Below are 26,744 nucleotides of genomic sequence, written 5' to 3'. Positions count from 1 at the left end.
GGCAAGAAAGGGACTGGGTGACTTTGGGCCAATCGCCAGGAGACTGGGAGTTCTAGTCCCACCTTAGGCGAGAAAAGGACTGGGTGACTTTGGGCCAATCACCAGGAGTCTGGGAGTTCTAGTCCCACCTTAGGCGAGAAAGGGACTGGGTGACTTTGGGCCAATCACCAGGAGTCTGGGAGTTCTAGTCCCACCTTAGGCGAGAAAAGGACTGGGTGACTTTGGGCCAATCACCAGGAGTCTGGGAGTTCTAGTCCCATATTAGGCAAGAAAGGGACTGGGTGACTTTGGGCCAATCACCAGGAGTCTGGGAGTTCTAGTCCCACCTTAGGCACGAAAACCAGCTGGCTGATTTTGGGCCAATCGCTAGGAGATGGTGAGTTCTAGCGCTGATTAGATGACTTTGGGCTAGTCGTCCCTCTCTCCGCCCCACCCACCTCACAGGGCTGTTGTGATGGGAAAAATAGTAGAAGGAAAGAATGTTTAGGCCTCTTCATTGCCTCGTTAATCAAAATAAGGAAGACAGCATTAAAAAAAAAACAACCTTATTTTTAAAAATTATAAATGGACTTTTGAGCTTGTTTGCAGATTCTGTATGCTCCTAACCTTCAAGTGGATGTTTTATTTCTCCTTCCTGACCCCCCCACACCCCCCAGATCATGATCAAAATTGACCGAGAAGGAGGCCGCTTAGAACGGACGGAGGATTGTCCCAGGAGCATCTACGCCCTGGCGCTGAAATGCTGGGCTCACAACCCGGAAGAGAGGCCCAAATTCCGGGAAATTATCCACCTGTTGCAGGAGGTGAGTGGAAGCTGTGGCACCTGGGATGTTTGGGTGGGGGGGGCAAGAGTGGGGAGGAAGTGCCTGGAATATCTAGATTCCTGTCTGGCCAAGAACTGGCCAGGTTGGGACTTCCAGGTGGCTGGCATCAGGCCAATTTAGGGCAGCGGCCACCAAACGTGGCCCCTTTAAGACTGGTGGACTTCAACTCCCAGAATTCCCCAGCCAACATGGCAGTCTAGAGAATGCTGGGAGTTGAAGTCCACCAAGTCTTAAAGGGGCCATGTTTGAAAGTCCTAGGGTATGAAGATACGTGGACTTCAACTCCCAGAATTCCCCAGCCAACATGGCAGTCTAGAGAATGCTGGGAGTTGAAGTCCACCAAGTCTTAAAGGGGCCATGTTTGAAGGTCCTAGGGATGAAGATACATGGACTTCAACTCCCAGAATTCCCCAGCCATCATGGCAGTCTAGAGAATGCTGGGAGTTGAAGTCCACCAAGTCTTAAAGGGGCCATGTTTGAAGGTCCTAGGGATGAAGATACATGGACTTCAACTCCCAGAATTCCCCAGCCAACATGGCAGTCTAGAGAATGCTGGGAGTTGAAGTCCACCAAGTCTTAAAGGGGCCATGTTTGGAGGTCCTAGGGTATGAAGATACGTGGACTTCAACTCCCAGAATTCCATAGCGAGCTGGGGAATGCTGGGAGTTGAAGTCCACAAGTCTTAAAGGGGCCACGTTTGGAGTCCCCTGGGTTAGGGGGTATATAGATACGTGGACTTCAACTCCCAGAGTTCTTAGCAATGTCCATGCACTACCACTGCTAGGGATTCTGGGAACTGAAGGCCACACATCCGGAAGGCGGGGAGTTTGCCAGACCCACAGTCACGTGATCAAAATTCAGACGCTTGGCCGCTGGTTCCTATTTATGACGGTCGCCGCGTCCCGTGTGGTCACATGATCCCCTTTGGCGGCCTTCTGACAAGCACAGTCCACGGGGAAGCCGGTTTCGCTTGACTTATTTGACGACGGCAGGGGTTTCACTTAACAAGTGTGGCAAGGAAGGTTGTCAGGAACTCACTTAATGACTCTTGCTTAGCGACGGCCATCTCCCCTTTTTTTGACCGCACCGTGTCTCTGTTCAACGCAGCTCCGTCCCAAAGAGATGACGGCCAATTGTGGGTTTGGGGAGCCCGGCTGGCTGAGGCTGGAAGCGAACGACCCGGTCACTATTATCGAAAGCGGGTGAGTGGGGCTGCCGGGACCCTCTTTTGGGGGGAAGGGGAGGGGGATCTGCTCTCCTTCAGCCCCCTTCCCATCTGCACAACCTTCCTATCCCTTCAACTCCATTCTGTTTTTCCAAGTTTCTAGTCCTCAATATACAATCCGCCTGTTCTTCGGTTTTGATCTCGCCTCTATTCCCAGAGTTGTTGGAGGGCAGGGATCCGTGAGGTCATCTAGACCAACCCCCTTCCCTGCTAATCTCTATCTATCTAGCATCAATGTAGTATCTCGTCAAGATTTCTAGCAATCTTGGTTTATTTTTTTTGTCCTTGACTCATTGTGCTCCGGCTGAGATGTAGTAAAAAAATACCACAAATTTCCTTTCGTCCAAAACCTTCCTAAATCGATGGGATTTGTAGTCCAAAAATTTAGGATCCTTAGCCCCCAACGGGGACTACTGGGGGCGTATTCTTCTCATCTCCCCCCCCCCTTTCTCACCCTTCCAGCCCCGAATCCTCCACCTGGCGGGGGCAGAACAAGCGGACTCTCAAAGTTGGCATCTTCCCGTCTTCCGTCGTGGCAGCAGTCGAGGAAGGAGCGCCCCCTGTTGGAGCCCCGCGGATCAGCCGCCCCATCCGAAGCTCCTTCCTTCACCTGAGTCACGGGGATATCGACCCTGAGCGAGGATGGGGGTCTCCAGACCAGAAGGACGAGTATGTTGGGGGTGGATGGGAAACACACATACAGAGATACACAAACTTAACATTGAAAAAGAGGGTTTTAGGATCCCTGCAGAACAAATATCCAGTTTTTGGGTGTGTCCTGCCACCCGGTGGCCAGCAGTGGTATTGCATTTTCTGTCTAGGCTGAAGTAAATAGGCCTAATGGAGAGGAGCCTGGAAAGGGGAGGGGGCAGCTGGACACCCCCCCAGCTCTCTCAGTGACCCCAGGGGTGCCACGTGGGTGGGATCAGCGCCCAACTGAGGCACCCGGTTTAATTTCTGCACCCTGAAAGGAATTATAAATAGTCCTTGGCTTACGATCACAATTAGCAGCAGAATTTCTGTTGCTGAAGGAGACGTTAGGTGTGTTTCAGCTCCATTTACAACCCATCTTGTGAAGAAAATAACTGCCGTTAAGTGAGTCATGTGGTCATTAAGTGAATTCAGCTTCCTCCATTGACTTTGCTTCGGGGTGGGGGGTGGGGAAGCCATCCGGGAAGGTCACAAAAAAGATCACATGACCCTGGGACGATGCAGCTGTCGTAAATATGCATCGGTTGCCAAGCGCCCGAATTTTGATCCCGTGACCACAGGGATGCGGTCATAAGGGTCATAAGTGCGAGGACTGGTCACAAGTCATTTTCTCCGTTGCCGTTCTAACCTTGAACGGCTGTAAGTGCGAGGACCAGTTATATGTCACTTCTCCCACGCCGTTCTAACTTCGAACGGTCATAAGTGCGAGAACCGGTTTTAAGTCACTTTCTTTATGTGCTGTTGTAATGTCAAACGGTCATAAATCTGAGAACCGGTTATATATATATATATATATATGTCACACATATATATATATATATATATATATATATATATGTCACTTTTTCCATGCTGTTGCTAACTTCGGGGGCTAAAGGAACGGTTGTAAGGCAAGGACTGCCTGTAATCGGCCGTCACTAAACAGAACATTGATGTTTGTCTCCTTTCTCCTAGAAAAAAGCCGAAATCGCGCGGGGGGAATCTGGGTCCCCCGAGTCCCAGCAAGAACAAGCAGCTGCTGCAATTGGCCCGTGAGTCTCCCCCTCCCCTTCATGGGTAGTTGGGGGGTCTTCTGCCCCCCCTTTTATTAACCACCGCACTGCTGCCCCCTATAGGCCTCTCCAAAAGCTTGGAGTCCATTTCCGAGTGGTCCATTCTGCGTCACAAGCCGAGATTCCCCCCTTTCCGGGCGGACGGGCCCAGCCGGGCCCCCCAGCGGCGCTTCAGCGACCTCCCCACCCCCCTCCCGTCGCCCCCCCAGCCGGATAGCCGCAGCCCCAAGCCCGCCGGGCGCATCCCGAACCCGGCACTGCCTTCCTGGGCGCTGCCCAAGGCGGAAGCCGCGGGGGCCAAAGAGAAGGACCAGCGGATGGGCCGGCCGGGCCCCAAAGGCGCCGGGGGGCCACACCCTCCCGGCGGGCAGAGGCTGACCATGGGGGAGATCGAGAAGAAGATCAAAGAGGTAAGAAGATCAAAGAGGATGCCCGTGGCTTCAATGGGGGTACCGTGAGGGCATCCATCCGGGCCTTGAGCCCACCTTCTGGATCTGGGATGCTTGGGGGTCATTTTCCCTCAGGGTTAGGGGGCCCGGGAGGGATCAACAGTGGACTGGACAGCTTGAAATAAGTGTTCCACAAAGGAAAAAGAGACCACCAGGAGATGTTCACAGAGCTGATCTCTGAAAGACAGTGAGAAAACTCCTTGGACAAATTTTTTACGGGTTGCCCTCGACTTACAACCGTTCATTTAGTGTCCAAAGTTACAAGAGACCGTTCGAAGTTTACAACGGCAGGGAGATAGTCACATATTATAACCAGTTCTCGCACTTATGACCGCTGCAGCATCCCTATAGTGACGGGATCCAAATTTAGACGCTTGGCAGCTGGCATGTACTTACGACGGTCGCGGTGTCCCGGGGTGGGGGAGGGGGGTCACGTGATTCCCTTTTGCGACCTTCCGACGAGCAAAGTCAGGTGGGGGAAGCCACTTACTCGCTTAACGACCGTGTTACTAAATTAACACAACTGCCACAACTCACTTAACAGCTGTGGCCCGAAAGGTCGCAAAACGGGGCAAAACTCACTTCCCAACGGTCTCGGTTAGCAGCGGACGTGTTGGGGGCCGATTGCGGTCGGAAGTCGAGGACCACCCGTACGAAATGTGTTCTTCATTTAATTTATACATTTAATTTTCGTTGTGATTTCCCAAATCCTCCTGGGTGGGAGTGAAGCTCAGTTCCATCGTCCCCCCTGAATTCTGTTTGGCCCCTGCTGGGGGAGATGGGTTTTGTAGTCCCAAAGATGTGGCATTGGAAGGCTAGCCGGGGGGGGGAGGAGGCCCGTGGGCTCATGATTGGCAGCCCCTTCCCCGTTTCTTCTTCTGAGCCCCCCCCCACCCGCCCAAAAGAGAAGGGGTTTTGGGGGTGGGCCACCTTGGGCCCCTCGGCTGACGCTGCCCCCTTGCCCCCCCCGGCAGGTTGAAGAGCGGGTGCATGGAGTGACCACGGAGGAGTGCCTGGAGGCCCTGCGGATGAACGCCTGGGAGGTCCCCAAAACCGTCCAGTTGCTGAAGGTGGGAAGCAGCCTTTCCCTCTCAACGACCCCCCTGCGGGGTTGGCCGGCCGGCTGCTCCAGCTGTGCCTCCTGGGAGGGGAGGGGGAGGGGATTTCTTGGGGAGGGAGGGAGCCACAAAGGGGGAGGGGACGGATTGGCACCCCGTCTTGGGCCTGGGGCTAGAGGAGCTGCCCCGTGATCCACATCTTCTTCTTCCTCTCCTTTTCATATTTTCCTTCCTTTCTTTTCTTCTCTTCCTTTCTCCATCTCTCCCTCCCTCCTTCCCTTGCCTTCCTTCCTTCTTCCATCTCCTTTCCTTTCCTCCCTCCCTTTTGCCTTCCCTCCCTCATTTTCCTTCCCTCCCTCCCCCCCTTCCTTCATTCCTTCCATCCTTTCCTGTCTTCCTTCCCTTTTCCTTCCTTCCATCCTTTTCTCCATCCTTCTTCTATTCCTTCCTCCCTTTTTCCTTCCTTCCCTACTTTTCCTTCTTTCCTTCCCTCCCTTGTTTTTCTTCCTTCCCTCCCTCCCTTTTCCTTCCTTTCCTTTCTTCCTTCCCTTTTCCCTCCTTCCATCCTTTCCTCCATCCTTCTATTCCTTCCTCCCACCCTCCGTTTTCCTTCCTTCCCTACTTTTCCTTCTTTCCTTCCCTCCCTTTTCTTCCTTCCCTCCCTCCCTTTTCCTTCCTTCCTTTCCTTTCTTCCTTCCCTTTTCCTTCCTTCCATCCTTTCCTACATCCTTCTATTCCTCCCTCCCTTTTTCTTCCTTTTCTTTCCTTCCTTCCTTCCCTTGTTTTTCTTCCTTCTCTCCCTTTCCTTTTCCTTCCCTTCTTTCATTCCTTCCTTCCATTCTTCCCTTCCTCCCTCTTTGCCTTCCTCATTTTCCTTCCTTCCCTCCCTCCCCTTCTTCCATTCCTTCCATCCTTTCCTCCATCCTTCCTTCTATTCCTTCCTTTCTCCCGTTTTCCTTCCTTCCCTACTTTTCTTTCCTTCCTTTCCTCCCTTGTTTTTCTTCCTTCCCTCCCTACTCCTTCCTTTTCCTCCCCTTTCATTCCTTCCATCCTTTCCTCCATCCTTCCTTCTTCGATTCCTTCCTTTTTCCCTCCGTTTTCCTTCCTTCCCTACTTTTCCTTCCTTCCTTCCCTCCCTCCCTTTTCTTCCTTCCCTCCCTGCTCCTTCCTTTTCCTCCCTTTTCCCTCCGTTTTCCTTCCTTCCCTACTTTTCCTTCCTTCTCTTCCTCCCTCTTCCTTCTCCCTTCCTTCCTTCTCCCTCCCTCCCTCCCACAGGTCCACCAGCTCTTCAACCTGAGCTCTCTGTCGTGGGACGAATGCCGTCGGATCCTGGAGAAGCATCGTTGGAACCTGGCCATGGCTTCCCGCTACGTCCTCAGCCGGGGGCTCCGGACCTGAGCAGCACCTGAGGGGTGGGGGGCAGAAGGGGGGAAGCAGGACCGGTCCTGAAGGGCCCAGGTGACCAAGATCCCCACTCACCTGTGTGGTGGACAGAAAAGCCCCCCTGGCCTTCCCCAGCACCCTCCGAGGACTCCCGGCTGATTGTCCGGCCACTTACGACGATGGCCGCACGGAGGGGGCAGCCCAAACCCACACCAGGCAACCCCCTCCTCTTCCTTTTGGCCCAAGAGGCACCGAAGACGATGGTCCGGTTGACCAGCCTGCGAATGCAGCCCTCCTCTGAACCTCTGGACACAAGGTCCTAGTCCTCTTTGAGGAGGGGCACCTCAACTGGGCTGCCCTACGGCTCCCTTCCTGGGCTGAAAACGGGCCCGAGGGGACCCCACCGTTTTACAATTTGCAGGTTTTCTTATTTATAAGCCCGGCTAGCTTGAACTACTTAAGATTTTTCCCCCTGCGTGGACGCTCGCTGTATTTGGGGACGGGCGGGAGGGGGAGGCATAGCCCCCTCACCAAAGGCCCGTGCGCCTTAAGGGGTGGGGGGCAGTGGGGCTGTTGGATGGAAGGGCCTTTTGGGCTATGTAAATATGGGGTCATCAGACAATAAAGGTGAGGATCTGTTAATGCACTCCTGGGGTGTCTCTGGAGGAGGAGGAAGGGAAGAGAAGGAGGGAAAAAGGAGGAGGAAGGGAAGGAGGGAAAAAGGAGGAGGAGGAAGGGAAGAGGAGGGAAAAAGGAGGAGGAAGGGAAGAGGAGGGAAAAAGGAGAAGGAGGAAGGGAAGAGAAGGAGGGAAAAAGGAGGAAGGGGAGGGAAAAAGGAGGAAGGGAAGAGAAGGAGGGAAAAAGGAGGAGGAGGAAGGGAAGAGAAGGAGGGAAAAAGGAGGAGGAAGGGAAGAGAGGGAAGTGGAGGTGAACTGGTAAGGAAGGGGCATGGGGAGGAGGAGGAGGAAGGGAAAGGGAAAGAAGAGGAAGGAGAAGAGGTGAGAAGGGGAAGAAGGAGGAGAAAGAAAAGGAAGAGAAGGAGAAGAGGTGAGGAGGGGCGGAAGGGAAGGAAGTGAAAGACAAGGAGGGGAAGAGGAAAGGAAGGAGAAATGAGAGGAAGAGAAGGAGAAGAGGCGAGGAGGGGAAGAGGAGGAAGGGGAAGGAGGAGGAGGAAGAGGAATAGAAGAAGAGGAGGAAAGGGAAGAGAAGGGGCAGGAGGAGGAGGAAGGGAAGTGGGAAGAGGAGGAGGGGAAAAGAAGGAAGGGGAGGAGGGGAACTGATAAGGAAGAGGAGGGAGGGAAGGAGGAGACAGGGAAGAGGAAGAGAAGTGGAAGAGGTGAGGAACGGGAGAGGAAGGGAAGGAGTTGGAAGGGAAGAGGAAGAGAAGGAGCAGAGGACAGGAGGAGGAAGAGGGGGCGGCAGGGAGGAAGACTTTCTGTTCTGGCTTTACAGGTAGTCCTCGACGTACGACCATCCATTTAATGACCATTTGAAGTTACAAGGCACTGAAAGTGACTTCTGACCAGTTCTCGCGCGTATGACCCTCGCAGCGTCCCCAATGCTGCAATTCATCGATAACCCCACTTAATATTACACCCCCCCCCACATCTTAAGTGTAGCCATGAAGGAGACGCCTTCGATAAGGTCACCGAGCCCAGCACGGAGTCCATCTAACAATCAACCCTGCGAGGTAGGCCGAGCTGGGGCCATTCGTCCCTTCCCCAAGATCATCTCCGCATTCCTTCTCCAGGTACCATTGAATCCCCCCCCCCATTTTCTAAAGGAGACGTATCGCTAGAAATCCAACTTCGGATAAACTATGTCTGCAGCCTACCCCCCATCTACTAAATTCAAAATTCTGCAGGAAATCAGTGCTTACGAAGTGGTTATCCTTGGGCCCAAAACTTTCTCCTCCCTGCTTGTCTGAAGAGAGCAGTGATGTATCATGACAATTAAGAGGGTTTATTATATTTTTCAGAGTCTCCCACACTTCTCCAGTTGTCCCCGTTAACATTTTCACCCGCGGAATCCTCCCCCAAATTCTCAAGTTTGTTGAAATCGGCTCTTTTAAGAGGCTGATTTGATTATATTCTATTGTTTCTTGTTTGCCTTATATTGAATTCCAATAGAAGAGAAGTTGCCTTCAGAAGTTGTGGGAGCTTCATCCTTGGAAGCTTTCCAGAAGAGACTGGACCGCCGTCTGTCAGAAATGGGGTAGGGTCTCCTGCTTGGGAGGCGGGGGGGGTTGGACTAGATGACCTCCAAGGTCCCTTCCGACTCTGTTAATCTGTTCGATTATGACGTGGTCACTCTCGTCCCAAGTTCCGGCCACTTCAACCCCATCACTTCTTCTCCGTTAGTAAGAATTAGGTCCAGTCCAGGTAATCCTTGATTTACGACCACAATTGAGCCCCAAATTTCTGTCGCTAAGTGAAACATTTGCGAAACCTGTTTCGTCGCCCCATCATAACAGCCTTTCTTTCCACCGTTGTTAAGCGAATCACTGCAGTCGTTCAGTTTGGGACACGGTTGTTAAGTGAATCCAGCTTCCCCGTTGACTTTCGTCATAGGAAGGTCGCAAAAAAAAACTGATCCTGGGACACTGCAACCGTCATAAATATGAATCAAGCATCTGAATTTTGATCACGTGACCACGGGGATGGGGCAACGGTCGTAAGTGTGAAAAACGGTCATCAATATGAATCAAGTTTCCAAGTCTGGATTTTGATGACGTGACCACGGGGATGTGGCAACGGTCGTAAGTGTGAAACATGATCGTAAGTCACGTTTTTTTCAATGCTGTAACTTTGGTCGCTAAGCGAACTGTTCTAAGTTGAGGATTACTTTGGTTTTCTGTTCGCTTCGGCTGCTTTTTACGGTTTGACACCCACTCTCACGTCAAGACGGACAGCTGTTATCAGTCCAATAAAATCAACACTTAATCCATCAAAGAGGAAAAAAAAAAAAACAGCAAATGCTACATATTTATTCGTTTTTGGATCAGCCTGGAAACTCAAAAGCTCCGTCGTTCGCGAGACCCCAAAATTGCATCCTTCCGCCCGCTTGACCTTCCAAAACGAGGTCCAGGCCTTTCTCCAACATGGGGTGGAACTACAAATCCCATCACCCGTGCCACAGATCGGAGAAGATGGCCCCCACTCGGAGGACTCTCAAGGAACCCCGAACTCAGAAACTTGAATTTACTCAAGCAAGCATCAACTTCAAGAGTCCATCTTCTCTTTTTTCCAGCTTCTTGACCTACGAGAGTTGTGGGGTACACATTCACCCCACCCCACCCCATCCTCCCCAAAACATTTGGTATTTAAATACAGTACGGAAAAAGACACCGAATATTAATATTATGCAAGACATTGAAATTCAGAGGGTGGGGGGGGAAGGAAAGGGGGTGGGTTTGCCTCGCCGTGACCCCCAACCCTGAGCTGATTGTGGGGAGACCCTAACAGCCCTCAAAAAGGGAGGGGGTCTTGCTAGGTTAATGGTTAAGGCAACGTGGCAATCATTGCAAACATCCACGCCTGGCCAAGGCATTGAAAACAGGAATTAAAATTCGTTTGGAGAGCAAAATTATCCACAAATTTGCGCTGGAAAGAGGAAAAACGCCGAACATTTGGCTCAACATATCCATAATGTTTCGTCCTTCGTGCCAACAGGTCCGTGCCACGCCGACACCCACTGTACATAATCCAGACAGACTCACAAACCCAAAGTGGCATCCCAGTCGCTCCCTTCGTGATCGGCTTAAGACTACAACGCCCATCCCTCTCAGGGCAGCCCAGCCTATTGTTGGCGAAAACAAGTCCAACCACGACCCGTGCCAGCAAAATATTTTTTTTTTAAACAAAAATTGTGAATCAGCAATTGAGACAGCCAGATGTCTCCAGATGTGCTGGTTTGCAAACTTAAGAGGCACCCATGCGCTCGGTTCCTTGTCTTGACATCGTATGATTTGGGTCCAACAACGAAGCCTTTGTTAAACCGAAGTTGGCTTGTTTTGTTTTGCTGTTAACAAGCAGGCATTATTTTTTTCCCCCCCCATCCTAATTTTTCAGGGAATTTTTTGGGAAGAATGATGGCACAGCTGCCCATATATAGTTATATTTATTCTGCCAAGTGTTCTTTTATGAATTATCCACCTGGCATCTCTCTCTGTTGGGTTTTTTTTTTACTGTGCCCTCCCAGCCTCTCTGCTTGGAGGTCTGGAGACTCTGTGGGGCACCGACACCCATCCCTGGGGAATTACTAATTCTGCACCCGACGAGGAATAAACCTCGTTGTAAGGCAGTAGTTTTCAAACTTGGAACCTTTAAGATGTGTGGACTTCAACTCCCAGAATTCTCCAGCCAGCTATGTTATCATTGATAAAGGAGACGATCGCTAGAAATCCAGCTTCGGATATACTATGTCTGCAAGCGTACCCCTGATCTACTAAGTCCATAATTCTATCTGGGCAAGGGAATTCTGGGAACTGAAGTCCACCTCTCTTAAAACTCGCTGAAATTGAGAAACAGAATTCTCCCAGATTAGAGGGTGAAACTCTCCTGTTTTTATGTGCAACGTTTTGGTTACACAATAATCTACCGTTCTGAATTTTTTTGACCAGACCCTAAAACAGCCTTGGTCCCCGCACCCCAAAAACCTGAGCAGGCACCCCAACTCATTTGATCACCCACAACGATCCTCTACGCCAAACCGCTTCCCTAAAAATCACAACTTTAAACTCGTAACAGCAGAACATCTAAGCCAACCCGTTCCCCAACCTCTTCTCTCCTTTAGAGAGCTGGACTTCAAGTCCCATAATCCCCTAGCCCAGGGGTCTGTAACCTTAAATACTCAAAAGAATCATTTGGATCCGTTTCGCACAGAAAAGAAAACACCGGGAGCCACAAAACCTGGATGGGCGTGGCCAATTCGATGTCACTCACTTCCACCAGTCACATGACTCCCTCTGTATCTCTCTATGTCTCTCTCTCTCTCCCCCTCTCTCTGTATCTCTCTGTCTCTGCTCCAGCTGCTTCTCCATCACCCGCTGTCGCGCCCTTACCTTTTCAGGCCAGGTGAGGAGTGACTGGGAGGGGAGGGCAATGGTGGGAACACCCAACAGAGAACCACAGCAGAGGGCCCAAAGAGCCGCATTCGGCTCCAGAGCCACAGGTTGCTGACACCTGCTCTAGCCTGAAGACGACAGATAAAGAGCACGCAGGACAGTCTAACAAGGTTTGTACAAGCCAACAACAGTCTTTTGGGAACCAAAGCAACTAGGATAGAGACCCAATTCTTGGACACTTGGAAACCTTCCAACTGGGCAGTCCGCCATCTTGTCAAAAATGGCGTACAGTCTGCTTGGGCGGGGGTGGACTAGATGACCTACAAGGTCCCTTCCAACTCTGTTAATCTATTAAAACTGTTAAGCGCATCTGTGCAACGAATGGAGACAGTCCAGGAAGAGAAGACAATTCTAACTGAGAAACCATCGCTGTCAGACCCAAACACACCCCCTCTACACACACAAAAACACATACACACAAACTCTCTCTCTCTCTCTCTCCGTCAGGTCAGAACCAGGAATATTGTCCCTAATTTGAGATGATTTCAGCTGGACAGCACAGAGGGCCTCTGTCCAACTTCTCCCGTCTTCTCGAAAAACATAAAATCCTGCAAAAAAAGAAAAAAAGAAGAGTGAAGTGCCAGCCCGTCTCATTTTTTGGGGAGGTGTAGGGAAAGGGGATCCCCCACCCCAGATCTTATCGTCATTTCTCAACTCCGGACCGGGACTCACAATGAGGAAGCAGGCGCCCAGCAGAACCGCCTTGACCTTCACGTCCAGATCGATGGGGAACTGGATCCCAAAGTTGTCCGTGTCGGTGAAGATTTCCTTAAGGAGGCCACTCCACTGCTTACTGATCCGGCCCACCCCGCGGGACTCGTCCCGGGTCTTCACCTGCAGGAAGGACACCAGGCTTAATAGCGGTCACATTGAGAGGGATCTTGGAGTCTTAGTAGACAACCAGCTAAATAGGAGCCAGCCGTGTGTGGCGGCAGCCAGAAAAGCCAATGCAATCCTAAACTGCATTAACAGAGGGATGCAATCAAGATCAAGGGAGGTACTAATACCACTCTATAAAACCTTAGTAAGGCCACACCTAGAGTACTGCATCTAGTTTTGGTCACCACACTATGAAAAAAGACGTGGAGACTCTGGAAAGAGTGCAGAGAAGAGCAACCAGGAGGATGAGAGGACTGGAGGCTAAAACATACGATGAACGGTTGCAGGAACTGGGCATGGCTGGTCTAGTGAAGACAAGGGGAGACAGGAGAGCATCTTCCAATATTTGAGGGGCTGCCCCAGAGAGAAGGAAGGGGGTCAAGCTATTTTCCAAAGCAACCGAAGGCCAGACAAGGAATAATGGATGGAAACTGACCCTGGAAATAAGGTGGAATTTTCTGACAGTGAGAACAATCAACCCATGGAACAGAAGTTGCCTTTAGAGGCTGTGGGAGCTTCATCCCTGGAGGCTTTCAAGAAGAGACTGGACTGCCACCGGTCAGAAATGGCGGAGGGTCTCCTGCTTGGGTGGGGGGCTGGATGAGATGACCTACAAGGTCTCTTCCAACTCTGATAATCTAAATCTAAAGACATGGGGTGGGGGGGAGAAGGTTGTTTGCATCCCGGATGGCGACCACGAAGGGACGTCTCTCTGTGACCTCATGTCGAATGTACACCGTACTTCCATCTCCACCGGACGCAGGAAGTGGATCTCCAATTTTGTTTTTAAGATCGAGTGAGGCTATTCTAAAGGGCAGGGGGTTCTTGAGCATGTGCAAAAGGTCCTTTCCCCCCAGATTTGGAGCCCAGGACTGTAGCTGTTTTCTCTCAGGGCCTGGGTTTCTCAACCTTGGGCATTTAAAGATGTGTGGACTTCAAAGCTGGCTGGGGAATTCTGGGAGTTGAAGTCCACACATTTTGAAGACACTACAGGTAGTCCTTAACTTATGACGACAACTGAGCGCAACATTTCTGCTGCTAAACGAGACATTGGTTAAGTGAATTTTGCCTCCGTTTACGGCCTTTCTTGCCACGGTTGTTAAGTGAATCACTTCAGTTATTAAGTTATTAATGTGGCTGTTAAGTGAATCTGTCTTTTCCATTGACCTGGTTTGACAGAACGTCAAAAAAGTTGACTGCATGACCGCAGGACACTGCAACTGTCATAAATATGAGTCAGTTGCCAAGTGTCTGAATTTTGTTCACGTTAACTCTGGGGATGCCGCAACGGTCGTAAGTGTGAAAAATAGCCCCGTCGCTTTTTTTTCAGCGTTGCTGTAACTTCGAAACCGTCACTAAGTGAACCATTGTAAGCCGAGGACTGCCTGTACTCTACGCGCACCTCAAAGCTGACATCGCCGCCACAACTGCAGGCAAAGCAGGGGCCCAAAATCCGCAGCACCGTTTCCTTCTCCACATTCTGGATGGAGAACCTGGGCATAAAGGGGTGCCAGGTTTGCACCACGTAACCAATGGTGGCGCCCGGCGGGGACTGGACTTCCATCTGGGTGGAGGGAAAGAAAAGCCGGCATCAGAAAAACGCGGTTGAGAGGTTCCCCAAGTTAGTCACAAATGCTTCCTTTCATCCCTTTGCTGTGGCTCCCTGTCGCTCAAACTATGTCACAACTGCCAGTGTGCGATACCCACCGGCACGCGATTTATTGAGCTTTTCGACCCCCGGTAGGCCAACCATGGAGAAGTCCAAGAAAAGAAAAGTTTCAGAAGAAAACAGAATTTTAATTCAACTACATATGCTAGTTTTGTGGCCGCTCAGGAAATAAGTCAGGCACGGGAAGAGTTTTGTGGCTCCCGGTGTTTTCTTTTCTGTGGGAATCGGGTTCAAATGGCTCTCTGAGTGTTTAAGGTTGCTAACCCTTGGCTTAGTCCAACTGGGTGAGAGATAAATTGGGGCCCCGAGTTAAAAAACCGTCACGTTGCCGAGATTTCCTACAACTGGATTTAATTCCTTTTTCATAAATCTTATTAAAGAAAACTTGGGGAATATTTATTTCCCGATTGGTTAAAGTTGGCTGTCAAGAGACTGACAGAACTTCAATCCACCAGGAAGGACAGGGCAACTTTAAAAGGACAGGGGGGGGATCCTTTCCCATACCACCATAGGGCTAATCACAGGGAGATAGTGAGTTCTAGTCCTGTTTTAGGCATGAAAGCTGGCTGGGTGATTTGAGGCTTTCATGCCTAAGGCAGGACTAGAACTCACTGTCTCCTGGTGATTGGCCCAAAGTCAGAGAGCCAGCGTTCATGCTTAAGGTGAAACTAGAACTCACTGTCTCCTGGTGATTGGCCCAAAGTCACGGAGCCAGCGTTCATGTTTAAGGTGAAACTAGAACTCACTGTCTCCTGGTGATTGGCTCAAAGTCACAGAGCCAGCGTTCATGCTTAAGGTGAAACTAGAACTCATCATCTCCCGATGATTGGCCCAAAGTCACCTAGTTGCTTTCATGCCATAAGGTAGGACTAGAACTCACTGTCTCCCGGTTGAGCCCGGGTGCAATCGCCCACTAGGCCACACTCGCTGTGTTACCTCCTGAAGGCAGCAGGGGAAAAAGCAGCTGACGCATTTCAGTGGACGGACCAATCGGATGACTTCGCGGCCGCTGGGATCGTCCAGCCGCATGGAGAAGCGGCGTAGCGAGCCGCAGCAGTTCCGGGTGCAACAGTCGTTGTGCTCCTCCGCGTGGAAGATGTGCTGGCCAAGACTGTTTCGCACCTCGTACTTGTTGTTGCCTTCGAAGCCGATGAAAGCTGCGGAGAGAAAGGGACGGAGAGAAAAGGAGAGCGAGAGGTGCTCAGTGAAAAGTGTGTTACAGGCTCCGCAACAGGTTACTATGGGGATGTTCAACCAGCCTGAAAGGGAGGTGACTAAGGACCCCCACCCCACCCCAAGGATTTACCAAATTTCAGCAGAGGCAGAACAAATGTGTCTAGACTACACTTTATCACATTTTTTGATTCGGTAACTTTCTTAAGAGAAGGTGGGAATGAAATAGATGTAATATATCTTGATTTCAGCAAAGAGAAAAAAAGAGTCGGCCGGGGAATTCTGGGAGTTGAAGTCTTAAAAGTAGCCAAGGCTGGACCCCCCCACACAAATCTATAGGGTTCCCCAACTTCCACTTTCTGATGTCACAACTCCCCCCCCCCCACCCCCGAGTTCAAGGCCTCAAGGAAGCGGAGACCCGGGCAGGCCCTGAACTCTGTCCATGCACAAGGTCTCCAAAAATAAATAAATAAATGGCTTTGACCCCCGTACCTTCTACAAGTTCCACCTTCTGATGGATCAAAATTTGGTCCACCTGAAGGGATAAAACAGAACAGAACAGGTGATAAGCAGTTACATCGCCAAAGCAAAACCATCGGAAGTTTGTGAGGGAAAAAAAATGATTGAAAACGAGAACAGCACTATGCGAAATACAAAGGGGAAGAGAAAAAGAAAGAAAAGGGGGCATTGACTTCCAACTTTTCCTGGAACCGTACAAGATACACACACTCAACATTTCGCTTTTATACATTAAGATATAACTAGCCATGTCTATAACACCAAATCTTTCTAATCCATAAAACCAAAATCAGAGTTTCATATTTTTTTCCCCCTTCACAAGCCCAAATTCCAGAAGTGATATCCAAATAAGAGCACATTAAAAATCAAAACTTTCTAATACATCTTATTCTTTGACTTTAACATACAAGCTTTAATATTGCATTTAGCTCCCTTCCGCCAAACTACCCTTATAGAGAATCATTATTTTCTTTCTTTTATAAGCATCCTTTTTTAAGTGGAATAAACGGTGTGTGGTCAGCGTACAAATAATTTTGAGAAATAATAATCATATTTACAATAAAAACAATTTTAATTGGTTAATTTTATGGGTAAGGGGTTTTAAATTGGGGGAAGCCAATATAGATTTAATTATGTTTTAAAGTATTTTAATGTTTATATTTTATGTTTTTTAATCCTGGCTGTTCACCGCCACGAGTCCTTCGGGAGAGGGGTGGTATAAAAATTTAATAAATGAAATGAATGAATGAATATTCATCGCATGAATATTGATCTCATCATAATAGGAGTATTTGCTTATCCATTTTAATAAACCTTCCCTAGAAAATGAATCCTTCTCTTATATTTCCGTATTTCTAACTTCTGTTTCTGTCGGTTAGCCATTGATAAAATGAGTCCCAAGTCAAAAAGTATTCAGGTTCTTCCTTTTCCTTAATTGTAAGTGTTAATTTATCCATTTCTGCACGTTCTAGTATTTTTTTAAATTACGTTTTCCTCTGTTGGGATCTCTACACTTTTCCATTGTTGTGCAAATATTTGATTAGTTTAATTTTATTTTATTAGTTCAATTTATATGCCGCCCTTCTCCGGAGACTCAGGGCGGCTTACAATGCATTTAGAAAACCATTATAAAAACATTTAAAAATTAAAACATACAATTTTAAAAATACAATTCTAGCTGCCGTTAGCCCATGTAAAATGAAGTCTGCATTCTCTTTATTGTAGTTTTCCGGTAAGATACTGAATTCTGTATTTCTATCTGTGTTTCTGGTTGCCTTCCGTTGGGAAGCACCTGGAGGGAAGACAACAGAGCCTCCAGCATCGAGTAGTGGGAATGGCAAGATTTGAACCCAGAGCTTTTGCAAGCAAAGCACGTTCCTCGAGATCAGCAGTCTCAAATCAAAACCTGCGTTCCTTCTGCCCTTATAAACAGCGGAATCTTACTTTTAAATCCCTTTTTTTAAAAAATGCCCACCTCCTCCCACTCCCTAAAGCCTTTGTGCTTACCTGGGTCAGGTACTCCAAGCCAGGTGGGATGCTAGCCGAAACAGGCAGGTAAGGGGTAATGGCCGCGTGGGGATCGCCGGACTGGGGGTGTTGTGGGGAAGCGGAGTGGTCCCGGTATCCTCGGGGGGGCGGCTGGGGGGCAGCCACGTAGCCGGGTCCGGGACTGGCGGCGGGGTAGACGTTGAACCCAGGGGTGGGGGCGGAGGGCCCAGTGTGCGGTGGCGGCACGACGGGGTAAGGCGGAGAAGCCACCGGATATCCTGGCTGTGGAACATGGTACCCTGGGCAAGAGGAGGAAGAGAAATAAAGACTCCGTTCCTGAAACTTTTGCTGCAAACTAGTGGCAAGTTAACAAGACATAACAGAATAATAAGAGTTGGAAGGGACCTCGGAGGTCATCTAGTCCAACCCCGTTCAGGCAGGAGACCCTTACAGAATATCAGGAGTTGGAAGGGACTTTGGAGGTCATCTAGTCCAGCCCAAGCAGGTGACCTTATTCCATTTCAGACAAATGGATGTCCAATTTCTTCTTAAATACCTCCCGTGTTGAAGCACCCACTGTAACCATCATACCTGTGAGACAGTTGCCAAGCGTCTCTGAATTTTTATTATTTGTGACGTTGCAACGGTCGTTAAGAGCGAGAAAAGGCCGTAAATCGCTTTTTCAGCGCCGTGGTAACTTCGGTCCCTCAATGAACCGACATTTTAAGGCGAGGACTACCTGTACAGCTGCGCCTCTCGCACTCGGGACCCCCAAGAGGCCGCCCACCAATTTTATTTCGTTTTGATTTATTCAGCAAGTTTATGTGTTGCCGCCAAATTCACCCACGGGGGAGAGATTCCAGGCAGCTTGCAAACTTTAAAAAAAATAAAACGAATTTTTAAAAATCCATCAAGGGATAAAAACTCATTGCAAAAAATGGTTGGGGTCTCCCTCAGCGGGGGGTGGGTGGGTATGATGTTCCAAAGGGTGACAGCAGCAGGTTACACCAGAGGAGGGGGAGGGGTTCACTCTGCCTCCCCCCCCCACTCCCCGCACCTAACCTGCCCAGGTGCATTCCAGCCACGCCCTCCATCCACCCTCCCGGCTCTGCCCCACCGAAGACGGGAGTGCCCGCATCATCGTCATGGCAACCTTCCGTTTCTGTGAATCACCTGTTCTGCAGGCATACGGGTTTTAATCAGATTCGAGCGGGAGGGGGCCCTAGAGGACATCTAGTCCAACCCCCTGCTGAAGCAGGAGACCCCACACCATTCCAGACAAGTGACTGTCCAGACTTTTCGTTAAAAATTTCCAGGGACGAAGCACCCACAACTTCTGGTGGCCAGCTGTTCCACTGGTTAATTGTCTTCGCTTTTAGGAAACTTCTCAATTCTAGATTGCTTCTCTCCTTGATGAGTTTCCATCCGTTGCTTCTTGTCCTGCTTTCGGGTGTTTTGGAGAATAAATTGACCCCCCTCTTCTTTGGGGCAGCCCCCCAAATACTGGAATCTTGCTATCATGTCCCTCTTAGTCATTCTTTTCATACCCAAATCCTGCAACCATTCTTCGTATGTTTTAGTCTCCGGGCCTTTCAGCCTCTTAGTTGCTCTTCTCTGTATTTTTTCCAAAGTCTCAACCTCTTTTTTGTAACGTGGGGACTAAAACTGGATGCAGAATACTCCAGGTGTACCCTTACTAAGGCTTTACAAAGTGGTGCTAATCCTTCACGCGATTTTGATTCTGTGTTTCTCGCTATGCAACCGAGGATCGTATTCGCTTTTTCAGCTGCCGCTGACTCACAATTAAGGGATTGTCCGCTAGGACTCCAAGTTCCATCTCCCAGTTCCTGTTTTGGAGCCAGGTTTCGCTCAATACTTGCATCCCCCCCCTCCCGGGCTTTCTGGAAAGGGCTGGGTACCACAAGTCCCATCCACCCCATCTCGGGCAGAAGGCAATCATTTCTGGAAAGTTGGCATCAAAAGAACAATTTATTATTATTATTATTCTGATGCTGATGTCATTTTCCCTTTTCTGTTGCTGGTTTCGCTCTTGCAGCAATTAAACAGCTGCACCTGGTGGAAAGTTAAGACTTAAAAGCAATTAAAATAAAATTAAAAAAATAAAAAATGAAAAAGTTGGCTGATTCACAAAGAAGATGGGACTCCAGTTAGGTCACTTTTTTCAAAGCAGGATTCTCCTTTGAGAAGATGTAAAATTAAAAATTGCATTTCTCAGAAGTATTACTGTTTACAGAGAGAAATTCACGTTTTTCCTGTTTTGGTAAGCCTTCGGGCGCCATCAATTTTCACTGTCATGTCTTCTTCCTCCAGGAAGCGTAACGAAACATCTTAAGTTTCGTTTCTCTTCTGCTGGGCCACCTGTTGGCTGCAGACGAGCCGTAAAATGTTTTTTTTTTAAAAAAAAAAATCATATTTATATTTGCAAAGAATATAAAAAGAGAAGGTGCCAGCAATTGGGTCGAAGTTCATCGATACAGAGAATTTTCCTCCTAGCCAATGATCAGGAAATTCACCTTTTCGTTCTAAAGCAGGAATCGTGTCTTGTGGCAAGGAGTTCCAATGTCTATCTCTGGACCTTGTTGAGATTTCTCCCCCCCCTCTTTTTTTTTTTCCTGCCCTGATTCTTCCACTGATTTTAAATCTTGCGGATGATGGCCAGGTCTACAGGAAGGGAATTTGCCAACATTGGCAACTTTAAGACTTGTGGACTTCAACTCCCAGCTTTCTTATTTCACTTTGCTGAAGTCAAGATATATTATGTCACCCGCATTCCCACCGTCTATTAAGAAAGTTTTTTAAAAAAATCCAAAAATGTGACAAAGTAGTCTAGCCACATTTTAACAGATTAACAGAGCTGGAAGGGACCTTGTAGGTCATCTAGTCAAACCCCCACCCCTACCCAAGCAGGAGGGATGGCTAACCTTTTTGCCATCACCTGCCAGTGATGGCACGGTGGGCTCGGTAGGCCCATTTTTCACCCTCCCCAGGCTCCAGAGGCTTTCTAGGAGTCTGGGGAGGGCGAAAACAGCCTTCCCCACCCACACGGAGGCCCTCTGGAGGCCGGAAATGGCCCGTTTCCCGACTTCCGGTGGGACTGGAAGGCCCATTTTTCACCATCCCCAGGCTCCAGAGGCTTTCTAGGAGTCTGGGGAGGGCGAAAACAGCCTTCCCCACCCACACGGAGGCCCTCTGGAGGCCGGAAATGGCCCCTTTCCCAACTTCCAGTGGGACTGGAAGGCCCATTTTTCACTCTCCCCAGCCTCCAGAGGCTTTCTAGGAGTCTGGGGAGGGCGAAAACAGCCTTCCCCACCCACACGGAGGCCCTCTGGAGGCCGGAAATGGCCCGTTTCCCGACTTCCGGTGGGACTGGAAGGCCCATTTTTCACCATCCCCAGGCTCCAGAGGCTTTCTAGGAGTCTGGGGAGGGCGAAAACAGCCTTCCCCACCCACACGGAGGCCCTCTGGAGGCCGGAAATGGCCCGTTTCCCGACTTCCGGTGGGACTGGAAGGCCCATTTTTCACCCTCCCCAGCCTCCAGAGGCTTTCTAGGAGTCTGGGGAGGGCGAAAACAGCCTTCCCCACCCACACGGAGGCCCTCTGGAGGCCGGAAATGGCCCTTTTCCCAACTTCCAGTGGGACTGGAAGGCCCATTTTTCACTCTCCCCAGCCTCCAGAGGCTTTCTAGGAGTCTGGGGAGGGCGAAAACAGCCTTCCCCACCTTTACAGAGGCCCTCCGGAGGCCGGAAATGGCCCTTTTCCCGACTTCCGGTGGGACTGGAAGGCCCATTTTTCAACTTCTCCAGGCTCCAGAGACTTTCTAGGAGCCTGGTGAGGGCGAAAACAGCCTTCCCCACCTTTACAGAGGCCCTCCGGAGGCTGGAAATGGCCCTTTTCCCGACTTCCGGTGGGACTGGAAGGCCCATTTTTCAACTTCTCCAGGCTCCAGAGGCTTTCTAGGAGTCTGGGGAGGGCGAAAACAGCCTTCCCCACCTTTACAGAGGCCCTCTGGAGGCCGGAAATGGCCCTTTTCCCAACTTCCAGTGGGACTGGAAGGCCCATTTTTCACTCTCCCCAGCCTCCAGAGGCTTTCTAGGAGCCTGGTGAGGGCGAAAACAGCCTTCCCCACCTTTACAGAGGCCCTCCGGAGGCTGGAAATGGCCCGTTTCCCGACTTCTGGTGGAACCGGAAGGCCCAAAAATCGTGCGCGCCGGAGCTGAGCGAGGGCAATACTCGAGTGCCCACCAATATGGCGCCGTGTGCCACCTGTGGCATAGGTTCACCATTACGGGCCTATACCATTTCTGAGAAATGGCAGCCTTTTTTTTAAACATTTGTTCTCGTCTTGCCCAGTGCTGAATTCTGGGGAACTTTTGCTGGCTGGGAATTCTGGGCATCGAAGTCTTACATTGACATTCTTACATTTGCTGAGATTGAAGAAGAAGTAAACACGAAAAGCGCCTGGAAAACGTGCAGCTTTTAAGGAATGTACCAGTTGGGAGTGAAGGAAAAAATTACAGCCAAAAAGAGAAAAACAAAACAAATTTAGTAATTCCATCTGTGGATCCAGAGACCCGGCCTGAACCCAAATTTCCAAAGGGAATAAAACTTTTCAAAACAAAAAAAATTATCGTTGAATTTGCCAACGCAGAATTTCTATTCCCGCCACCCCAACCCCCCAAAATCAGGACGTTCAAATCACTGGCCAGTTGCCTGATGCAAATTCGAACCCGGGACGTCCTCAAATTGCGACCGTTCGTTTAGTGGCACTGAAAAAAAAACAACTTGGGACCGTTATTCACACTTACGACGGTTGATACGTCCCCACGGTCACCTGATCAAAATTCAGACGCTTGGCCACCGGCTCGTATTTACGACGGACCTCCATTTGCGACCTGACAAGCAAAGTCAACGGGGGAAGCGGGATTCACTTAACAACGGAAGAGTTTCGCTTCACATTTTTTGGCAACCATTATTGCAAAAATCAGCTGCAAGTCACTTAAGAAACGCAGGATTCATTTAACAGCAGATTCGCTTAACAACCCCGGCAATTATTATTGTAAAATCAGGCGTGGTTCTATTAGCAACGGCATGATTCGCTTAGCAGCAGCGACTCACTTAACAACCTCGGCAACGGTTATTGTAAAATCAGCCGCGGTTCGCTTAACAACCGCCTTGCTTAATGACAGAAATTCTGGGTTCCAATTATGGTCACGAACAGGGGGGGCATAGCAAGGGGGTTAGATGCGAAAAAATCACACACCTGGAGCCGCCATGATCCCCGATTTCAGAGAGGGATCCCCACCCCGGTAGACTTCAGATCAACACCGGTCTCTTCCTTCCATCTGCAAAGATCCCTGCAAGGAGTCAAGAGAAGCTGATTGGGTTTACATTGGCGTGAAACAGTGATTTCGTTTAACAAAAAGGGGAGGGGGCGTGTGTGTGTGTGTGTGTGTGTGTGTGTGTGTGTGAGCACGTTTATTTCTTGCATCATCTGGAACATTAGTGTGCAAGCTTGGCCACTTTAAGACTAGCGGACTCCAACTCCCAGAATTCCCCAGCCAGCACAATTGTGCTGGCTGGGGAATTCTGGGAGTTGAAGTCCGCTAGTCTTAAAGTGGCCAAGCTTGTGTGCATGCACACACAAACACAATTCCAGCTCCCTGATGCCACAAACCAACACACCATATTGTGTGTATGTATGTGTGTGTATATATGTGTGTGTGTGTGTGTATTTACTGACAATATGAGATATAGATAGACCCATAAACACACACACAAGAGATTCTGGCTCCCTCCTGCCACAAACCAGCTACGGGCAGCCCTTGAACTTACAACACTTCGTTTAGTGACCGTTGCAAGTTACAACGTCACTGGGAAAGGTGACTTAGGACCGTTTTTCACATTTAACGACCGTCGCCCCATTCCCCCTGCAGTCGCACGATCAAACTTCAGACCCCGGGCAATGGACTCGTATTTATGACAGTGGCAGTATCCCAGAGTCCCACGATCGTCGTCCTGCCAAGCAAAGCCGGATTCACTTAACAACCTGTACGGCTAACTTTTTAACCGCGGTGGTTCCCTTAACGGCGGCGGGAAAGAAAGTTCGTAAAATGGGAGAAAGCTCCCTTGGCAACCGCCTTGCTTAGCAACATAAATTTGGGGGGGGGCTCCATTGTGGTCGTAAGCAGTGGTGAAATCCAAATTTTTTTACTACTGGTTCTGTGGGCGTGGCTTGGTGGGTGTGGTGTAGCTTGGTGGGCATGGCTGGGGAAGGATACTGCAAAATCCCCATTCCCTCCCCACTCCTGGGGGAAGGATACTGCAAAATACCCATTCCCACCCCACTCTGCGGCCAGCCAGAAGTGGTATTTGCTGGTTCTCCGAACTACTCAAAATTTCCGCTACCGGTTCTGCAGAACCTGTCAGAATCTGCTGGATTTCACCCCTGGTCATAAATCAAGGACTACCTGTATGGATTCATCCACCCCTTCTTACTTGGCGCCTTGCAGAAAGCACGGAACTACAGTCTCTATAAGGCTCTGCCACTACCACCCCTGGGCTGAGCAGCCTGGGAATCGGAATCCAACACCTTGGAAAAATGCTGTGTTTGCAAGCAAATGCCACGCATTGCACCAAGCTTGTGCTGGATGCAAACAGACATATACACACATACACGCATCCCAGGGGCACACACACCCTTTCCCTGGGCCAAGGCAGCTGCTGGGCCTCTCTTCCAGGCCAAAATCTCCCCCCCCACGCGCGCCCCCCCTCCAAAGCTGGCCTTGCTCTGAATTCCTACCAATCTGCAGCATAATAGCCAACGGGGAGGGGGGGGAGGGGGGTGGGGAGGGGTATGCGGGGAGGGGAGGGAACCCCAGCCAACCACACCAGGACTCGCCAAGGCAGCTGGGGAAAGCACGGCCAGACATCCAACCGGTAAGGCCTCCGTTTCCCCTCCCCCTAACTTGAGGCCAAGGGGAAGGGGTTCTTCCCTGAAAAAAAACAGGGGCGCCCCCCAAAAAGCAAGAGCCAAGCACCCTTTCAAGGAAGGGGGGTGGGAGGGAATTCGAATCCTAACCCAACCCCCCCCACACACACACTTCACCCGTTGGGAAGACCTCAAAAACGTGGAATCGCTGCAAAAAAAACCCCCCAAACACCGACGAACCGGTACCGTCCCTTTCGCTCCAAACTCGCTCTCCCAAGCCCGGCACGGAGGCGTCACTCCAGGGGAGCCCTTGCAAAGCAAGGACGAGTCGGCACGTGATCGCCGGGAAACTGGATCCCCTTCCCAGCGGTTGCCTGGGGGCGGAGAGGAAGGGAGGGGGAGGGGGAGAGGGAGGGGGAGAGCCAGCCCTGCAGCGTCTTCCTGCCTCCTTTCTTCCCCAACCGGGCGCCCCCCACCCCTTTGCTAGGTATCAGCAATCCTGGTGGCGAGGGAAAAGGATGGGAGGGGACGATGATCTAACCGCTAAGCCACGCTCCCACTTGTCCTCCCCCTCCTCCTCCTCCTCCTCCCCAGCCTTGCCCAAACCTCTCCCTGCCGCCCGCGGGGCTTTGAAGAAGAAGGAAAAAAAACACACAACAACACAACACTGTTGCTTTTTGCTTAAAAACACAAACAGACAAAGAGAGACAAGGGATGATGCCCTTCCCTGCGAAACCGGGGACGGGGAAGGGGGCAGAAAAGGGGCTGGGGAGGAATCGTTGCCCACCCCCACCCACCCCCCAAGGCCAGCAGCCCCCCAGGGAAAAAAAATAGGGGTGTGTGTTTGGGGAGGGGGTGCCCAGGAAGGAAAGATGTGGTTTCCTCTCGGATTTTCAAGCTTGGCTGGGATGGAGGGCAAGAATGTTGCGGAGTTTTTGCTGAAAACTTTCCAGTCGGCATCCTGAAGACATCCCGAGTTTCGGCCTCGAACTCGCGTTTGTTGATGGCGGTGTGTATTGTTGATTTTTCTGGAAGCCTGCCGAGGTCCTTAAGATGCCGGCCCTTCCCCGACCAAGCAGGCCACGCCAGCAAGGAGGGCGCAAAACAGAGGGAAGGGGAGGGAAGGGAGGATGGAAGGAAGGAAGGGAGGGAGGGAGGGAGAAAAAAGAAAGGCAGGAGGGAGAGAGGGGGGGAAGGGGAAAAGGGGAGGGAGGGAAGGAAAGTAGAAAAGAGAAAGGAAGGAAAGAAAGAGAAAGAAAAAAGGCAACAGGAAGGAAGGAAAGAAAGAGGGGAGGGAGGGAAAACAGAAGAGGAAGGTAAGAAAGGAATGGAAGGAAAGGCAGAAAGAAAAGAGAAAGTGAGAGAAAAAAAGGAGGGAGTGGGAAGGAAGGGAGGGACGGAGGAAAAAAAGGCAGAAAAGAGGCAGGAAGGAAAGAGAGGGAAGGGGGAAAGGGAGGGAGGAAAAAGAAAGAAAAAAGGCAACAGGAAGGAGGGAAAGAAAGAGGGGAGGGGGGAAAACAGAGAAGAGGAAGGTAAGAAAGGAATGGAAGGAAAGGCAGAAAGAAAAGAGAAAGTGGGAGGAAAAAAGGAGAGAGGAAAAAGAAAGGCAGAAAAGAGGCAGGAAGGAAAGAGAGGGAAGGGGGAAAGGGAGGGAGGAAAGAGAAAGAAAAAAGGCAACAGGAAGGAGGGAAAGAAAGAGTGGAGGGAGGGAAAATAGAGAAGAGAAAGGTAAGAGAGGAAAAGAGGAAGGAGAGGGAGGGAGGGAAAGAGACAAGGAAGGAAAAAATAGAAAAGGAAGGAGAGAAAGGAAAGAGGGGAGGAAAGATAGAAGGAAGGAAGGAAGCTCACCTCCCAAAGTAAGAAAGGAATGGAAGGAAAGACCGAAAGAAAAGAGAAAAGTGGGAGGAAAAAAGGAGGGAGGGAGGAAGAAAGGAAGGAAAGAAGGAGAGGAAGGAAGGGGCCCACTTCCCAACTGGAAAACGAAAGGAACCAGACTTTTCCCGCTAGCGATGACTACGTAAAACCACGATCCTTCCTGGACTCAATCCAACGCGCAGTCCGCTGACTTTCACAGAATTCCTCGTCGGGCGGAAAAGACCGAGGAACCGACCCAAAAGGGGCTCCGGGATTGGGAAGAGGGCAGAGCGGGCATCGGCTGGCAAAGCCTCGCTATCTGGAGGCAAAGAGGGGGCGGCGGGCGATGGGCGAGGCCCCCCCCCCAGTTTCTGAAGCATTCATAT

At 50.3% G+C, this 26,744-nt stretch overlaps 2 protein-coding genes across 6 annotated transcripts in view; one reads left to right on the top strand and one right to left on the bottom strand.

Moving 5' to 3' along the window:
- The window catches only part of TNK1 (tyrosine kinase non receptor 1), a 30,738-nt gene extending 23,390 nt beyond the window's left edge, over positions 1–7,348 (top strand). Inside the window, exons 8-14 of the mRNA XM_060684693.2 lie at positions 657–803; positions 1,932–2,026; positions 2,512–2,718; positions 3,715–3,791; positions 3,876–4,222; positions 5,236–5,331; positions 6,595–7,348. Coding sequence (XP_060540676.2) covers positions 657–803; positions 1,932–2,026; positions 2,512–2,718; positions 3,715–3,791; positions 3,876–4,222; positions 5,236–5,331; positions 6,595–6,717 — 1,092 coding nt within the window. The 3' untranslated portion in view covers positions 6,718–7,348. The remainder of the gene's footprint in view (positions 1–656; positions 804–1,931; positions 2,027–2,511; positions 2,719–3,714; positions 3,792–3,875; positions 4,223–5,235; positions 5,332–6,594) is intronic.
- A 1,300-nt stretch (positions 7,349–8,648) lies between these two features.
- The window catches only part of PLSCR3 (phospholipid scramblase 3), an 18,823-nt gene continuing 727 nt past the window's right edge, over positions 8,649–26,744 (bottom strand). Inside the window, exons 1-8 of one of the 5 annotated variants that reach the window (XM_034404695.3) lie at positions 26,500–26,744; positions 22,837–22,930; positions 17,574–17,854; positions 16,041–16,083; positions 15,312–15,532; positions 14,109–14,270; positions 12,500–12,661; positions 8,649–12,375 (exon numbers count right to left, since the gene is read on the bottom strand). The exon at positions 26,500–26,744 is cut by the window's right edge and continues 727 nt beyond it. In XM_034404695.3, coding sequence (XP_034260586.2) covers positions 12,313–12,375; positions 12,500–12,661; positions 14,109–14,270; positions 15,312–15,532; positions 16,041–16,083; positions 17,574–17,854; positions 22,837–22,849 — 945 coding nt within the window. In that variant the 5' untranslated portion in view covers positions 22,850–22,930; positions 26,500–26,744 and the 3' untranslated portion in view covers positions 8,649–12,312. Of the gene's footprint in view, positions 12,376–12,499; positions 12,662–14,108; positions 14,271–15,311; positions 15,533–16,040; positions 16,084–17,573; positions 17,855–22,836; positions 22,931–24,681; positions 25,038–26,499 lie in introns of those variants that run through there. The other 4 variants (XM_034404693.3, XM_034404694.3, XM_087891608.1 and 1 more) reach the window with 4 other exon arrangements.

The sequence above is a fragment of the Pantherophis guttatus genome, chromosome 4 (genome assembly GCF_059756535.1).
Source record: "Pantherophis guttatus breed Tessera chromosome 4, ASM5975653v1, whole genome shotgun sequence".
NCBI classification, from domain to species: Eukaryota; Metazoa; Chordata; class Lepidosauria; order Squamata; family Colubridae; genus Pantherophis; species Pantherophis guttatus.
This window is presented reverse-complemented; position numbering and strand designations above follow the sequence as displayed.